Raw genomic sequence first — 18,264 nt, forward strand, 5'->3', positions numbered from 1 at the left:
TGGGTCAGGAGTGACAGACAAACCTAATGCTCTTAGGTATAACTTTGTAGAAAAACATAATACTTTTAAATTTTAACTTTTTTAATATTTTTTATATAAAAAAATTGACCCGCAGCGTAGCGCGGGCCATGTAACTAGTTATTCTCTATTCCGTGTCTAGTTATTTTTTTAAAAAATGGTAAATGATTCACCCTTGTATTATTTTCTCTCTTTTTTTTTCTAAAATATTTTAAAAAATAATGCATTTTTTTTATATCATATTAAAGGATGCTTGAGAATATAATTGCGTTTATTTTTTAAAATATGTTTTATTTAAAAATACATTAAAATAATCTAAAATACTAAAAAAAATTAATTTAAAAGTTAAATTTTTTATTTTATTTTATTTTCGTTTAAAATACAGAAATAAACACGTCTAAAAATTACATACGATGAAATTGCGTTGCCTGTTACCCTTCACATGTGTATGGCTAAAGCAGAAAATATAAATAAAGTTGTACTTCCCAAGGACACCCATTATTTCAAGCAGCACTGTTTTGTAACCTCGCTTGGCGAATGCTTGCGCTATCTAGCTTCCCGGAAATTCTCACGTTGACAAGTCACAGCCTACTGCTGGAGTATATCTTCTTTCAATCGATTCGTATTTTCTAGAAACTGAGTATGGATATTCAAGTGGAACCTCAATTCTAGTCTCTAATATATATTTATTTTCAATTAGGTCCAAGAGTTCAATTAGGTTCTCTTGATGATCTTCATTGACTTTTCTACCAATTTTTATTCAAAAACACGTTTTTAGATGCAAATTAGATGGATAATATTAACAGAAATTGAGAAAAGCACCCAACTGAAAAAATCTGAGAAACATCTAGGACTTGATCGATAAACCTTGTAGGTTTGGAATCTAATTACAAATAATTATATTTGTTAGGGACCAGTTTAGAATTTTTTTGATATTCAAACTGCTTCAGGAAATGATCTAAAAAGAGTTTGGATCAACCTCCCAATGATCCAATTGGGTTTGAACAAAGTTTGATCGGGTCATAAAAAAAAACCATTGGTATTAATGAGTTACAAATTTATCAAATTAACTTGTTGAACTAAATTTAACAGCTATAGTGATACTTATTACTATAACTGTTAAATTTGATCTCGTTACAGCTTGATAGGGTTGAGTTTCTAACTTAGCTTACCAGGATGGTGACCCTAAAACCTGCTCAATCCCATCAGGTATTTAATAATTTGGATCACCCGGTCTGAACTCAGTAAAATGAACAAAACGCTGAGTTTAATCCATTTGTTTTATCCATCCAGAATCCAATAGAATAGCAAAATCCCTAGCTCTCCAGTCACAGTCACAGCCACAAGCAACTCTTCAATGAGAGCCACCGGCATCATTTATTTCAAGGAGAGAGGGCAGAGATAGTTTCAGTTTTGGGAGCTGAAGATCAGTCACGTAAAGAGGGTCAGAGAGAGTCTTTGCTGCTCGATCTCACTGCCTTAACATCCGCCTTTACTAATCACTGCCGTGACCGTGACCCAAAAAAGCTGCAATTTTTAGAGCCTAAAAGAGGGAGAACCGAGGTTTTCTTTTCTGTTTTATACCGCAACGTTGTGCAGCCATTCCGTTTATTCTCCAGGTACTTCAATTTTGCGTTCTTTTTTCTATCTAGGCTTCTGGGTTTTGTTCAAAATCTAAAATTAACTTCCGGGTTTTGTTTAAAATTCAAATTTTGTAGAAATGTTGAATTTGGCCTTCAACTTTTGTTTTACAGTAGTTTTGTATGGTTTATTGACTGATTAATCGAGGAGGGGAATGGTTATATTTCGATTTTGAGCGTGTTTATGGTGATTCTTTTTTTGTTTTCTTGTAAAGAGCGGTGGATATAAGTAAAAACAGGATCACAAGGTTGCTGCACTTTCTCAAATTTGAGGACATTTTGAACTGTGATGTGTTTTGTCTTTTGAAAAACTAGAATGGATTGAAAGGTCAATTAAAGTTTCCTAATTATTTTAGTAAACCAAGTTCAATTTTTGTATGCTGTTTTGTATCTTTAAATTGGGAACTAATCAAGCACATGATAAGGCTGAATTTTTGTACTGGTAGTTACTGGGTGGTTTCCAATATCATGCATGTTTAGAAGGAATTTATGTCATTGTGGCATGGCAATGTTGATTGTGTCTTCTGATATTGGATTAGATAATGGGATTAACGAGACTTATACAGTTAATGTGACGACACACGATACAGGAGTATCGTGTGTGTTAGATTGTCATGCTGCATGTTGCTTAAAGGAATAGAGACTCGATGTAGAATCAATGTTTATCATGGAAATCTTTTCCCTCTATTGGGAAATCATTGGAAGTCTTTTCTCCCAAACTTGCGGTATTGGAATGGTATCAATGGTCCATGAATTCCTGCATGGGAACATGTAGAATCAATGTCAAACCCTTTTCAGGACCTCATCCTCTGAATGGAGTTTCTATCTGTCAGAGAAATCATTGATAATATAATTTCTGACTGAAAACTAGTTGTGTTTTAATCAATTAGTTAGCATGGCTACACTTAGTCCATTAACATATTTTCCCCAGTCATGTTAATTGCCTTCTGTACTGCAAATACAAACTCCAAAATTGTGTTGTGGTGCACAAAAGATAGTTTGATGCTAAAAAACCAACCATGCATGGCCAGATTATATCAGAAAGGTTATTATAACTGATGTAATGTATTACTTCTATAGTTTCCTCAATTTACAAGATTAGAGATAGGCTTGCTTAGACAGGAAATGCTCAAAATCCTTTCACCACCTGTTCCATCTGACATCTGTAGACAGATATTGGACTATGAGAAGGCTTCCAGTTCTGAAATAAGTACATTTCATTGGGTCAGTGGTTAGAAAAGTAGATTAGATCTGCATTGACAGGACAACATGAACTAATAATTTTGAGACTGTCCTCAGCATGCCTTACTTCCATATTAATCTGCATGTCTGCATCTCAACATGGCTTCTTGTTTATATCGAAAGCATCTTAAGAGAATGATGTAAAGATGATGTCTTATTAATGGCTGATGGCATCAAAGTTTTAATTTTGGAAGAGTATGGGACCTGTTTAGGGATTTTGATTGCTACATCTAGTTTTTTAAGACCCCTGATATGCACTGTGCATATGTAGGTTGTTTGTGATCCAGACATGGTTGAGAACTTGAGAACTCCTCACATTTGTTATAGTTTCTTAGAAAATGGTTTTAATCACTTCTGTAACTTATGAGCTTCAAGATAAAGTTGCCTTGATTCCTTACATGCTTAGCCAAATGGCCTTGTATGATTTATTAGTGCAATGGGATCAATTTCAGTGTTCTTCTGTCAGTGCTAATTACTGAATCAGTAGGTTACATTGACCCACTAGGTTGACTTAGTGACATCTCTGAGTCATTTCCCGGATCGGGTCTGATAACTATGCCAACTACCACCACACCATTAGCCGCAACCTTGCTATGCTTGGATTCTTATTCAATGACCTTTCTGTAATCCTTAAGTTCAATCACCATCCATATGGGAAGAAGGATTTCAACACCCCATTGCATATTTGATTTCTTTCTTTTCTTTTCCTTGGGATTACTTTAAATTGTATGCTTGTAAAATTGTAAAACCATGAATAAGAAGTCCCAGAGCTAGAAGGACGGAAATTTTAATAAAATTCTCAAAAAGATTAGATAAATAATATTATTATTTTGCAATAATTAAAGTTTCCTTAATAAAAACATATTAGAAAATTCATCAAACATAAAAAATTATGATATATTACAAAGTTATCTTCTATTTTGTAAGAATTGATGTCAAAATGTGATGTAAGAACTCTCAACAAGAAGGAAAAAAATCCTGGCACTTAGGTTTCTTCTGGAGAAAAACTTTCCATCCTTGGGACACTTTTTTTTTTATATCAAAACTGATAGAAATTTCATTGACAGAATAATTCAATTCGTTCTAAAATTACATCAATTTTTTGTATCCTCTAATAATAGAATATATATCCTGGTAGGAGGAAATAAAAATAATTATGATTCACCAATGTACTTATTGTAACTTATCATACTAGGTGAGTAACTATTGTTCCAAAACCAACTTCTCATACTAATTTGAATTTGGAATAAGAGAGAGTTGCGTCTTTGGTAATTGCTGCTGAAACTTCACCAAATATGTTGCAATTTGTAACTACCTTCTCCACTTGTTTCTCTTTTAATGTTTGATGCAATGCTGATAGATGAGTCATGGATACATGCGCCTTCATCTTCAAAAGACCTTGTAGCACACATGATTGATGGAACAATATGTTAGTGTTCAAGTGAAACTTCCAATCATGCCCTTAAATTAACAATTTGAAAAAACAATAGTACTCAAACACAACAACACACACAAAAGAAAGGAAGCTATGACATGAAATAAAACCAAGTCTTAACAAATATCTTTTGTCATGGCTTCCATGGGAAGTTCTTAAAAATCCTAAGTTTATGTAAATTTAACAATGAAAAAGGAAATAACAAAAAAGAAAGAAAGAGAGGGGAATAAGAGTGAAGTGAAAACTTTAAAGAAATAAAAAAATAAAAACAATATGAAGAATTAATAGGGAACGTGGAAAGGATAAATAACAAAAATTTGATAAAGAAAGATTAATATACTTAGATTAAATTTTTATGAAAAAAAGCACAACAGAAAAATAAGGGGAGAACTTGATCTGGGAAGAACTTGATCTGGATTAAATGAAAGGAAAGGGAGAGTTGAGAGATTATTCTTGGCGTAGAACTTGATCTGGGAAGAAAACGATAAGGGGTGGCAAAGGTCAAGGGAGTCTTGATAATGTAGTTGTGATTGATTTTGATAATGATGAGTTTGAAAACGCTATCATCATTGATGTTCCAGAGTCTTTACAGCTGAAATCAACAGGTTCTAGTGTTGTTAGAGAAGATGATTTCCATGCATAATAAGCATTGATGATGATGACAACGATGACGACAGTGATGTTCATCCAAATGTTGAAGTAGAAAACAGGACCAAACAAGAATCAGAACCTGCTGTTTGCTCTAGTTCAAATAATGTAAATTTTGAGAAAGTGAACTCTTGTGACTCTATTGCCACTGGAGATGGAGTTCTAGGTGGTTTTTCTCCCAGTGCCAAGATGGGAAACCCTTATTGCAAAATGTAATCAGAAAGGTGAAAGCTTTTCAGGGTTGTGGAAATTGAGAGCTGATGAGAATATTCATTTTCATTGGACTAGTGACGGTCTTTTTGGAGGAGAGACATTCATGGGTAATGGTATATTTCTTGTAACCTGAAATGGCCTTGGCTGTAGGTTTCCTCCAGGATCATCTTCATGGTCCAGTCAAGATAAGCATGATAAACGGTATCATATACATGTTTTTGACCAGACTGTTCCAGTGAAGTTGTGAACTTAAACCTACTGAGCTTTTACTTTTGTTTTTGTTTTTTGTTGGTGTTAATCTTTTCCGATGTCCTCTCCATAACTTTAGGTTGCAATGTTGATCATCCTTTTTATTCTTTTTCATAAGTTTTATGATATATGCATCAGTCAAAAGGCTGAAATGTCATACATGATTTTATAAGCTTTATCAGCAAAAGAAGAGACAAAATTAATTTGAAAAACAAAGTTGTAGAAATATATGAGTAAATAAAGAAATCATTTTCTTTGAAAAAAGGAGAAGGCAAGCCTAGGCTAGCTGTTGCTTGGGCCTGGCTTGCCAGGTCCTCGTGCACCTGGATCAGATGCCTCTGGCCAGCACCCTTAATCATGAAAGAAAAACGAAAACACCCCAAGCTGTTTCTCAAAGTGTTGCTTCCCTTTAACTGGCAGCAAGACAGACAATAAGAAAGATGTCATTGTCTCGAATTTCGAGGATCACAAGAAATGGCAGCCGTTGGTTTCTCTCTCATCAACCCTCATCGTATGGATTCTTGCTCTCCAACAATTCTCACTCTTCTACTCCAAAGGTAATACTAACAAATCTCTTTCTTTATTGATTTTCTTATATTCTATGACATTAGCAAGCTCATTCCCAAATGGGGTTCTTCATTCTTTTATTCTTTTTCATCTTGGCTTGTTTCAATGGTTTTTCAAGAGTGTGTGTGGAATTGGAAGGGAAAAAATGAGAACATTGCTTGTTTTTCTTTTTTGGAGCTGTCAGGTGAGCTTTAAAAATGCGGAAATGAAATGACAGGGTTAGTTTAGATCATTGTCAAAGCTGTGTTAAACTAATATACTGCTAATGTAGTGATGTGTTGTTGTTGTGGCAATCAAAGCCAAGTGTTTAGAGGGCCTTTTGGGCTTGGAATGAACTTAAATAAAATACTCAAGTTTTTTGTCTTTGTTTGAACTGTCGGTATGTTTCAAGTACAAGATTTTCCTAGTAATTTGTGCCAAATAGAGCTTTCTTGATGACAATCAGGGTGTGCTAACCCAATCATATGTAAAAAGACTGAGAAAATGACATAAATAACTGTAGTTTAAATCTGAAAAGCTTCAAAATTGTGATGGAGTGATTCTACTGCAAAGCATGTATAAATTATCATTTGCTAGTGTTGCGTAAGCCTTCTTTATGATTTGGAATGAAATGGTTGGGATTTAGCACTAAAACTAAACGTCTGTGATGAGAATTTGAATTTTTTCAAAAGTTTTAGTCTCATTACACATTGTTAGACTTGAGAAGATTGGATGTTATTTTAATTTTGGTAGCTATCAATTTCTTTAAAGGATCAATAAGGTTTAGACCCCTGTCTTAATTAGAAAGTTTTATTTTGGGATTATAATTTCATGTTTGCATTAAGCTTTATACGTGATGTTTTAGGAGCTCAATCTTTTATCTCTGTTTAAATTTTCTACAGTTGATTGAGACTTACAATTGTCTTACATATGTTGTGACCAATTATATTCTACTCGTTTTTGTTTCTGGTGATTAGTAGGTTTTTAGTTGCAGAGAAACTTATTCATGGACTGTACCTTCCTTGCATATTTTCAAACATCAAATTCATCACCAGAGCAGTTCCTTAGTGGAGGTTAGATGTAGCATTCTCTTTTCATTTCTCTTTGTGTTCTTTTTTTTTTATGTGTTTATGCATATGCATTCTATTATATATTCTGGGTCTGTAGTAATCTTTTCACTAATAACATGTACATGAGGCATTGGAATGCAGGGGTTCATGATTGTGGGATATTTGCTATTCTTGAATGATATTAGGGTTGCACCTTTTTTCCTTTCTCCTGTTGGCACCTTTTAGTGTGTGTTCTGTATCTAAAGATGCAAAAAGAATACACTTCAATTATTATCCAATACTCTTTAATGATGTGCTGTGGACTTGGTGAGGAGTTTCATTAAAAAAAAAGGTGTTAGACAGTATTGTAAGCTTAGCGATAAATTTGATTGTGGACCTTTTGTTTGGAATGGATTAGCATTTGGGTAGTTGAGTTAGGTTGTGCCTTGATATATTCCTATTCCAAATTTATTTACAGATTTTAAATCCTTTCCTTCTTAAAGTTGAGGCCACAAGTTTCGAATTTTGAGATCTTTTAAGGTTTTATGGTGTTGGGAATTAGGGCAGATTTAACATGTGGTCCATTCTCTTTTATCTATTTATTCATCAAATAACAAAGGTTTAATGGGGTAGTGAGGTACTCGATACTTTGAATTAGGTAGCTTGATTGTTCTTGACTTCCTTGGTCCATTTCAAGTGTATGAGAGGTAGTGTTCTTGGGGCCTTGATTGTCGAACACTTGTTTTTCTGTTACATGATACTGCTTCTGATCCATTACATATTTTCTTGTGTGCTATGTTGCTTACTCCTATGAATGGATACTTTATTTTCCAGGAACAACTTGACCCGTTTTCACTTGTTGCTGATGAGCTATCAGTTCTTGCTAATAGATTGCGGTCAATGGTGATTGCTGAGGTATTTGTTCTGCTTTTTCGCACATGTCATATATGCTTGGTGGCAATAATAGATATGACTTTCTGTTCTGATTTAATCATACTGATTTGATTTGATAAAATTGGGATTAAAATTTCATTCACAGGTACCTAAGCTTGCCTCAGCTGCTGAGTACTTTTTCAAAATGGGAGTAGAAGGAAAGAGGTTCCGTCCCACGGTAACTGCAATAATTCTTAGGTGCTCATTATTAGGGTTTGGTTCAAAATTGTGCTCTGCTAGTGTCTTATGAGTTAATCTAATCTATGTTAAGTGTATTTTGGTGGCTACTTTTCTAAAAGGAAGGTGTCCATATACTTCGTTGCTTGTTTGAAACATTTAACTGTGTTGTGCATATTTTACTTTTTGGTTGTAATTAGTATGCAATAATATTATTGCAGCAGTGACCAAAGACATTTAGCTTGTTGCTTTCAGACTAGGAAAATGCCTCAAAGTTCAAACTTGACGCTTTGTGACTTAAGCTCACAGTAAAGTCTGACACCCCAAGTTTATTATTGATTCTCCTCGCTGTACTTGAATCTCGTCTCACATTCGGAAAATCTGCCCATTAGCTTGTCAATTTCAATCCAATATCCTATGTTACTACTTTTTTACTGATTTCTGGCTTTGAAATTCTGCAATTATGAAAATATATGAATAAATAATCTAAAAAATGCATAGGAAGAAACCATGATAACATTGCTTATGAAACGTTTTGTAATGTAACATGCTTAGCTTAAGTCCTTTGAACTTTAGTCTGAAGCCACAAGCAATTGATCATTTCTTGTTGAAGCTCTCTAAACTCCTTTTTTATTTTTAACTGTTATCAACTAAAGTTGTGTTTTTTTCCCTTTTCAAATTCATCATATAACTCTTTAAGTTCTGTATAGGTTTTGTTGCTGATGGCAACAGCTTTGAATGTGCGTATACTCGAAACAACAACTAGCGGTGTAGAAACAACAACTAGTGGTGTAGGAGATGCTTTGACATCAGAACTACGAAAAAGACAGCAATCTATAGCTGAAATTACCGAGATGATCCATGTCAGTTTCTCATAATTCAGTATTTTTCCTTTACCAAATGTCCTTTTGCTATAACTTCATTCATTCATGCTTTTGTATCAAGTGAAGAAACATGTTTGTTATTGCTTCAGTACTGATGCAGCTTTTCCACGTTTTAGGTGGCGAGTCTTCTGCATGATGATGTGTTGGATGATGCAGATACGAGACGTGGTATTGGTTCGTTAAATTTTGTTATGGGCAATAAGGTACTGTGATTTTTCTTTTCTATTTAAGTTCCATTTGTCATTTTTATTTTGTATAATTTCTGCACTATTTTATTTTATTATACTGGTATTGGGTCTCTCTATTATACAATTCTAAATTCTATCCTTTTTTTTTTAAATGTGGAGTTGCAAAGTACATTTGGTTTGCGTGTAAATCCTTTTCACATATTGCTTTTCAAACTGTGCTTTCTCAAGCTAGGTTTCTTGGGAGTTACGAGTTTCAAATTATTGTTGTATGTGAAATTTCAATTGCTCTTGTATCCATCATTGTAGGAAGAATTTTGATATATTATCCAAACTGTTAATTCCACCTGACCTTCCAACACTGGCAGGCTTCAGGCTCCATATAAAAAAAGGAGGGGAGTAACAAATTCTTAGGGGGGCTGTCTTTTATGCGTATTCTCTTTTTCTTGAATTTTGTATCTGCTTTTTTCTTTTCTCTTTACCTTCTACCACACATTTGGAGACAGATATATATTATTTCATATTTTTATACTTGCATTCAACTTCAAATTTGATTTAACTAGTAGGGGGACCACAATTACCCGTGATCTTTAACATTCTTACCAAAAACCATTAACCCCTTTTATATTCTTCACCTTCTTTTTTTATAGCTATATTTTTAACCTCCTTGATATTTCACCCCTCCCCAAAACTGTACCAAACACAGGGTGGTGAAAAATTACCCGTGTGAGTTTCATTCCCTTTACCCTCATAATAAACACATCCATAGTAGATCTCCTCTATCCACTGTGATGATCATGTTGCTACCTCTTTCATTTAGAGGGGTTTGCATTTAGATTTTTATGTTCTCAAGTCTTTAGAGGCCATTTTCTTGTGCAATTTTGGGAGCTTAAGAAGTTGCAGGTTTGGATGTTGATGGAATTTGATTCAAGAGTAAAATGTTGATGTTGAGCATCGCATCGAGTTCCGATAGTATAGAGATATTGATGGGACATTACCACAGGTGCAGAAGTTAGGTATTAATAATGTAGGACATTAATGGTAAATATGGAGAACTAGTAATTTCTTGAATTGTTAAGGTAAATTGTATTGAGGAAAACACAAATAAATCTCCAGTAGCTATATGTTTTTGGAGGGATTATAAAAGTTTGTGCTTATGACATCCCATAGCTATATGTTTTGGGGATGCTCAAGTGGTTTCTCTTATGATGAACTGTTTGCTTGCTCTGGCCCTTTATTTATATTTGTCTTTATATTCAATACCTTTTCCAAGGTACTGATTATGGTGATAACATTGACTTTCCCTGACAAGATCTTCTCATTGGTTTTCATAGCAAATCATATGTTATGCAATTCCCTCTGCATGTGGCAATCTGCTGGTAGTGAATCTGCTAATGAACAATAGCATCACAGAACTCTCCCGTCTATTATTAGGCAGTTTTTTTTTTTTTGTCTTTTCAATTAGTATTTTGCAATTGAGTTCTATGTCACTTTTATGCATTGCTTAGAATAATAAAATTGCAGAGGATTGTAGCCTAAGGTCTACTTGTTTTTAATTTTCTCCTTTTCATTTGTTTTGCAGGTGGCAGTACTAGCTGGAGATTTTCTACTTTCACGAGCTTGTGTAGCCCTTGCTTCTTTGAAAAACACAGAAGTAAGAATACATTAATGTTGTACGTCTAAGCATGCAAACCTAAAATTTAACCATAATCTTTTCTCTATTTAAGCAATGATATCGAGTCTTTCCACCCCTCTTGGTTTCTTTCGACTTTAGTTGCAAGCTCATAAGCTCCTCAAAAGTAATCCTTTTTCTTCAAACTTGTTCCTAATGGTAAAAATGGTGGTGAAAAAGTCTTGGGGATGAGTAGCATAATGGATTGTCAAGTTTTAACCTTCGTCTTCCAATCCCTTTTACTATTTTTTCATTTTTGATTTAATTGAATAACATTATTTTGGTGTCAAATTCATCATTTGTCAGTTCATTGGTCCATGCATCTCCATGTCCCATGATTAATGAGATGTGTTAGTATTAGTAAAGCGCCATGATAAGGACACAATGATATTTGTGTGTGTGTGTTGGGTAGTGGGGGTGGGGGGGGGCAAGGGTGGGGAGAGAGATTTGCATCATATTTGCTCAGCACTACTGTTACCTGCCTGTAGGTTGTTACATTACTAGCGACAGTTGTAGAGCATCTTGTTACTGGTGAAACTATGCAGATGACTTCAACATCTGAGCAACGTTGTAGGTATGCTGCTTTGCTTTCACTTTTCATAAATAATTTGCATTTATTTGATTGGGATGGAGAATTAATCTCTATAAAGGTTTTCATTGCTCCTGTCTTCTGATAGCTGTTGTTGCTCCATTTTGTTTCTCACTTTGCATCTCCCATACCGTTTGTTTATTGTTCTAGAGATCATTTACTTTGTAATGCAAGGGATAAGGCAGGCCAAAACAGCTTGGTAGATTTTTTGTTTCCCCCTTATATCAGCTCTTTTCACCAAGTGGTTCCAATTTCTAATATCAGTTGTTTCTGGCTGTGTATTATAATCTATTGCTTTCTCCATGCATCTCCCTTTCACCACAAGTGGTTTCAGTTCTACCTGGAATTGCAATCTATAATGAAACCTAATGTGTGTCGAAGCACCTCAAGTACTTGTTTTGGCCTGTTGATGGTGTTAAAAAAGTGAAATGGTCCCATGTAGTCTAATTACCATGAATGGTTTTATTTACATTGCATGAAGGGTTCTAAAAAGATGCACTTGCATGTGAATTGGCTGGATGATTGGTAAGGCTGCGGCACTTCTTTTAACTTGTCTGTATATGATCACACCTATCTAGGCAATGGCATGCTATTTACCGTATTGATGATACCTTGATTTGCAATTACACCTCAATGCGCTTCTGGTTTTTTTTGGCTTATTTGACTTAAAAGGTGTTGCTATTGCAGCATGGAGTATTATATGCAAAAGACGTACTACAAGACGGCATCTTTGATTTCAAATAGCTGCAAGGCAATTGCTCTTCTTGCAGGGCAAACAACAGAGGTTGCAATGTTGGCTTTTGAGTATGGCAAAAATCTGGTATGTGAATTTTTGTTCCTGTTGTGGGGAGGGGGGCTCTTTTATTTGTTCTAGGTTGTGTTTTAGTTGGTGTGGACAAATTTATGGATACCCAACCTGTCTATGGTTGTTCCTTTTCCTATATTCTAACTGTTTACTTTTCCAGGGATTGGCATATCAATTGATTGATGATGTTCTCGATTTCACAGGCACTTCTGCTTCCCTTGGAAAGGGTTCATTATCTGACATTCGCAATGTAATTATTCTATCCCTAATATGATATCTAATGGCTGGAGATGATAATTGTTGCTAGCTTGTACTGGTTGTGATTGAACAACCTCATTAGATAGTTAACAAGTTTGCATTATTTTCCTTGAAAGAAATATATATATTATGCCAACTGTCTTATGGGCACTTTGCTTCTTAATCAATCATGGTATATTTTTTCCCTTTGCAACATTGTTTTATAGTTTAGACGAAATTTTGAGTTAGTTTGAGACTCTGTTCTCAAATAAGATTGAGACAGGCAATCTTGATTCAATTATCTTCTTCTGTGAAAGCAAACAAGAAATGACTGGTTCTTTTTTTTGTTTTTATTTTATTTTATTGTGACGCTCATTGTACAACAACAGGAAAGGTTAAATGTTAACTATTTCAAACAAAGCTGAAGCATTTTGTTTGATACCATTCAGTCTTTTATTATCACGAAGTTGGATAAAAGTTAACTATTCCCGAAAGGTTATGCATAATCAGGGCTGTAGATTTTCCACCTGTCAACTTCTAGGGCTTATGGCACTGTCCCTGGGACCAAATGACATAATGGCGGCTAAAATTTCTGGTTGTCACTTGGTTCAAAAATCCATAGCTATCTTTATTAGCTTTGACACTAAAACCATGCTTAGTTGTATATTGCACTGGATTGATATGAGCTATTTGTACTAGCATGATGTAGAATAGTGTATAGCATTTGATCTCAATGAACCGCTTTTACATTTTAAAGTCCCTACATTTGTCAGTGTCATTTCATTCGTGACTTGAAGACAACTTCCAACATTCTTTCTGATTCTGTTACATTTTGAGCTGCGCATCAGAGCTAATTTTCATAATCTCATGTTTAACAATATGACATTTTATTGTAGGGAATTGTAACAGCTCCAATATTATTTGCTATGGAGGAGTTCCCTCAGTTGCGTTCAGTTATTGACTGGGGCTTTGACAAGCCTGAAAACATTGATGTAGTAAGTTCATCTTCATTTTCTTTTAACACGACCTCGGAAATATTTTGATAAAACTGAAGCAACTGCAGAGAATTGCGAAAGTCTACATTTTTTTCATGGTTTTTATGTGCATCAATTCTGTGATGTGCCTAACATTCTTGCTTAATATCACTGGGCAACAAAAAAGTGCATGCCTTTCTGTCGTCAATCAGATTACTCTGAAACTTAATGATTCTGGAGTGGAGACTATGAATTTTAGTGGACTTTAGCTTTGGCTTTCCAATATGGAATTTTGGAGAATGCTTAGTATTTTTACTTATTCGAAATATTTATAATGATTTGGAACTCCTTTTTGAATAAAAAAATTGATCAAAATGGACATTAGTTCTCTATATGCATGAGGTGAAATACCAGCGTATAATTTGGCCCTTTGGGAGGTGTTTGCTTTTGGGCATTCCCATTTTCCATGAAGCATGATATGTTCATCCCGCCATTTCTATTGATGCCAACTACATTGCTTTCTGATGTTTTCTTTACGTTGGACTGAGGACCTTGCTTCCATCTAATCCCCATTCCTTTCACTCATTTGTTCATGTTTTATGTAGACTTTTGATTCCAATCCTTAGGCAAGTGATAATGTGAATAAGCATTCTTCTTGGTCTGGAGTTTGATGCTCTGATCGTTTCTACTTTTTGTCTATTGGTCATCTGTACTTTTTTCTTTCCCATAGAAATTAATGTTAATTTATCCGAGCTGTCCTGTCTATGGATTCAGGCCCTTGAATACCTTGGGAAGAGCCGTGGAATACAGAGAACAAGGGAGCTTGCTGCAAAGCATGCGAACCTGGCTGCAGCAGCAATTGATTCTTTACCTGAAACTGATGATGAAGAAGTAAGAAAATCACGGAGGGCACTAGTTGATCTTACTCAAAGAGTAATCACAAGAAATAAATGACAGTATGAATTCTAGCAACATAAATAAATGACAATTTGAATTCTAGCAACAGTGTACTAGATTTGTGCTTGTTTTTTATTTTATTGTTCCTGCATTTGAGGGCCAATCTGCCCTCTTGTTCCACATTAATTTATTTAATTACTTAAATTTTACTTCCATAATATTTGTTTCAACAACCTGGTTCTTGTAAATTCTACTCCGTACAGTAGAAAGATAGTTACAGAAAGATGGATAGGAGGAGTTGCAATTAGCATTCCCTGGTGGGACATTGCTGCTTGAATCCATAGTAATTTTTCAATGAGATGTTAAAATCTCTTTTAGGACTCTGGCAGGACACTATTGTTTTGTGGAAAATATATTTACCATGTATTCTCACAATAGACTTGAAGAAAAGTTCCTCAAGTAGCTACAAGGACGATGAACAATTTCAGAGTGTTCCTAGAGTGGGATTAAATTTCAATTGGAATGTGATCTCTTAGGAGTGAACAAGTGAGAAATTCCCTGAAAAGTTAAGCAGGTATAAACCTGGTATTACCAGTGCAATTTGGTGCAGTCAATACCTAGGTTTGTGATCCGGGAATTAGTTTACAAGGGTGCAAGAGTTCCATGGCTTTACAATCGAGTGATTCAGATCTTATTCTCAGTTTTGACGAGTACTGGTGCTGATGCCAATATTCCATTTACAGAACAGTAGTTGATCGAATTGCAGGTTGTAGATTTAAAGATATTAAATATATTTTAAGAACGATAATCAATCAATACGAGGAAATCAGTGTTTAATCTCCTCCTCTCCTCCTTATTGCTTTATAGAGGGCTCCTCCTATCTTCCTTCCAAAGAGCAAGCCAGTGACAATTATACAATAACTAGCTAAGAATTTTCAAGTACGAAACCTTCACACTTGAGAGGAGAATTGGAGGGAATTACCGACCTTGATGTAGAAGCACGAGCCATGATGTTAACGCCAATAGGCTTGATTTGAGTTCCAGCGAAAATAGCAGAACCATCAACTTGAGCAACTACTTGGTTTTGTGATGACAACAGCCACACCGAACTACACCAACAAAATGCACAGGAAAATTTACATTTCTAAATGAATAGTCTATTTGGAGCATGTGTACAGCATTCGCATTTACTGGAATAACAAGAGAGGGTAAATCCAGAAAGTCATATGGCCTAAAGGAATCGTGGACCCAGTAATTCAATGATGTAAAAAGATAGTCATAAATGAAGAGCGCTAGTTTAAAAAGATAAAGGTTGTCATTCTGGCTCATCTGCAAACTTCTGAAGGTTCCCATGGAACTTTGATAGATGCACCTGCCGAGCTGAAAGTTCTCCCCTTCCAGAAAAATCTGATCTGTATAGAGCAGTAGAACTAACTGCCAACAATCATAAGAGCAAACCTATAGAGCCACAATCCATTGACATAAAAATAAATAAATACTAAATGCATTATTAGAGGTTCTTCAATTATTGAAGTAACACTGTAAGAACTTTTACTATCTATGGAATCTCAGCTACAGATTTTCAAAGCTACAAAATGTTATTCGTATACATGGATGTGAAATAGGTTCCATTACTTAATTTTAATCAACCCTCCTGGTGAAAATTCTCAGGGAATCATATCAGCAGCAGAAGAGCCCATAATCTCAGTCCCACCAGGATTTCTTGATCCTGAGTGACAGTGGCCATGTAGAGTCATCCATGCATTAGACAACAACGACAATATGTACCTTGTTTCCGTCATCATTGAAGCTGCTTCAAGCAAAAGCCTAGATTGATGATAGTGTTATGTGCCCGACCATAAGCCACATTCTCCAAGACATCAACATCATTTAGCCCAAAGCTGCAAGGTTTAAAACCTTTAACCATTTGACAACAAGCTGGCTAGAGCAGAAGTTCTTCTCTAGCTGTATGGTACCTATCAGCTATCTGTAAGAGTCTTTGTGGCCTGAACGCGCCATCTGCATCTATGGACATTGCTTTTCCCTCCCCACCTCCTTGATCCAATGAAAGCTGAAATAAAACGGTGAATTAGATGAAGGGGTCTTCAATAGATTGCATCACTAGGTTGATTATTTTAGCTAGCATAAATATTGAAAGCATTCCATAGATAGTAAGCTGGCGTACACGACAAGATAAGAGACCCGATTCATCTGGTGTAGACAAGGCAACTTGAAACGGCATTTTGCCATGCGCTTCTGTGTATGGTTTACTTATTCAGTCCATAAATATTTGCTTCAACTTTTAAAGCAACAGAAGATGCAAAACTAAATAATGGAATTAAACTTGTCTCTCTTATTTCAAAGCTATTCACGAAGAAAAAAATGTTCTTACTTAGCAAGTGACGCAAAGTGTGTGGCGCAGCTGAGTTTTTCCAGAGCGGAACTCACCATGTATCTCAGTAATAGATCCTGTCTCAACCCCTCCTGTCAAAAGCTAGATTTTTGAGGTTACAACACCACAGGACTTGGCAAGTGCTCATGTTCTTAAGAAGCATTGCTACAAAAACACGTAGTCTAATGTAAGAGGATCATTGTTAAGAGTTGAAAGAAATCTTTGATACTTGCCTTCTAAAATTTTGTCGAGCTGATCTCTTGACCCAGATGTTATCTGAATTATCTCTTGCCTCCGAGCATGGAGTTGGCTAGGACTAGCGCAACCCAGGGGCACCAGTTTGGAAGCTGTAGATATGAGCCGAAGTAAAGTTATGAGTCTCCCTATCTAAACTATGAAAAATATGAGACAAAAAATCTTGAAGAAACAAAAACAGGCTAAGCAATGACATGCCTGCTTCAATGATTTTGTCAACTTTTAGCTTCACTGATTCCTTTAAATAGGCCCTTTCCTCGGAGAAAAGGCAACAATTTTTATATATTTTTTTAAATTTTATTTTCTAATATTTTATTGATTTTTAATTGTGAAAATGTTTAATGTGATATCAAATATTTAATATTTAGTTGTTTTTTTTTTTAATTTTACAAGTATTTTTTTTTATCATATAATTAGATAAAAAATTATAACAAAAAATTATGGAACCTGATTGGATCCATGTCCTTGATTGTGAATATATCTAGTTAGAAATTGAGCTTTCTAATTTGATTTGGTTATAAAAATAATTTTTAATTTATTTAATTAAATATATGTATAAATTTTTAAATTTATAATTGATATTTTTATGTAAAACAATACAAATAAATTGCTATCATATTTATTTTTTTTCACCCGGGAATTTTTTTTACCCAACCCACAATGAAATACATGTTGTTAAATAGCTAATGTTTCTCTAGAAAAGGTTTGGTTAGTACTAAGAAATAGATATATAAAATCCTTTTTGCAAGAGAGCGGGATGTGTTTATTTTTGTGTGTTTAAATTGTTTTTTATATTAATATTTTTTCAGTTATTTTTTTAAATTGTTTTTTATATGAAAAAATACTAAATTAATATTTTTAAGTTATTTTTTTTATAATTTAAATATTTTGATATTAAAAATAAAAAACATTCAAAAAATTACTTTAAAATATTTTTAATTAAATGTTTTTTACAAGAATACTATGCATTGCATCGCAAAACATCCGCTTAACCTATGAAGTTCTGAGTATATAACCAACAGGTTATTGGCTCAGTGGTTGTTGGGGCAGCTATCCTTCTTTCAAATTTCAGTTCGAGTCTTAGTGGGAGTGGGGCTGAAGAGTTTGTTCCCTTCCTGTCTTTATTGTATCCTTTTTGTGCGGTATGCTTGTTACCCCCGCGGTGCCTTACTTGCTCATTGGACTTGCAGGATATTTAGTGGGCCGTGTGATTAGTCGTGATGT

General features: G+C 34.7%; 1 protein-coding gene and 1 pseudogene across 3 annotated transcripts; one reads left to right on the forward strand and one right to left on the reverse strand.

Annotated features, from left to right (window-relative positions):
• The first annotated feature begins 1,024 nt into the window (after nucleotides 1-1,024).
• Nucleotides 1,025-14,611, forward strand: LOC118046806 (solanesyl diphosphate synthase 3, chloroplastic/mitochondrial). Of its 3 annotated transcripts, none has more exons than XM_035055860.2 (13): nucleotides 1,025-1,637; nucleotides 5,711-6,002; nucleotides 6,972-7,064; nucleotides 7,875-7,955; nucleotides 8,080-8,151; nucleotides 8,861-9,013; nucleotides 9,151-9,237; nucleotides 10,802-10,873; nucleotides 11,380-11,465; nucleotides 12,168-12,300; nucleotides 12,446-12,535; nucleotides 13,419-13,517; nucleotides 14,271-14,611. In XM_035055860.2, the coding sequence occupies exons 2-13, from the start codon at nucleotides 5,886-5,888 to the stop codon at nucleotides 14,448-14,450; spliced, it is 1,263 nt and encodes a 420-aa protein (XP_034911751.1). In that variant the 5' UTR covers nucleotides 1,025-1,637; nucleotides 5,711-5,885; the 3' UTR covers nucleotides 14,451-14,611. The 3 variants fall into 3 exon arrangements, with proteins under 3 accessions (XP_034911751.1, XP_034911745.1, XP_073267925.1); XM_035055854.2 differs by having other exon boundaries at nucleotides 1,026-1,637; nucleotides 5,866-6,002; XM_073411824.1 differs by lacking the exon at nucleotides 1,025-1,637 and having other exon boundaries at nucleotides 1,656-6,002.
• A 643-nt stretch (nucleotides 14,612-15,254) lies between these two features.
• LOC118045772 (DNA repair protein RAD51 homolog) lies at nucleotides 15,255-17,711 on the reverse strand (annotated as a pseudogene).
• Nucleotides 17,712-18,264: the final 553 nt, after the last annotated feature.

Source organism: Populus alba, chromosome 10 (assembly GCF_005239225.2).
Source record: "Populus alba chromosome 10, ASM523922v2, whole genome shotgun sequence".
Classification (NCBI taxonomy): Eukaryota; Viridiplantae; Streptophyta; class Magnoliopsida; order Malpighiales; family Salicaceae; genus Populus; species Populus alba.

Excerpts from the sequence above, each read along its gene's own strand:
- LOC118046806 (XM_035055860.2), top strand. The coding sequence starts at position 5,886 with ATGTCATTGTCTCGAATTTCGAGGATCACAAGAAATGGCAGCCGTTGG. Across the intron at positions 6,003-6,971 it reads CTCACTCTTCTACTCCAAAG|GTTTTTAGTTGCAGAGAAAC; the intron begins GTAATACTAACA and ends GGTGATTAGTAG. Across the intron at positions 11,466-12,167 it reads ACATCTGAGCAACGTTGTAG|CATGGAGTATTATATGCAAA; the intron begins GTATGCTGCTTT and ends TTGCTATTGCAG.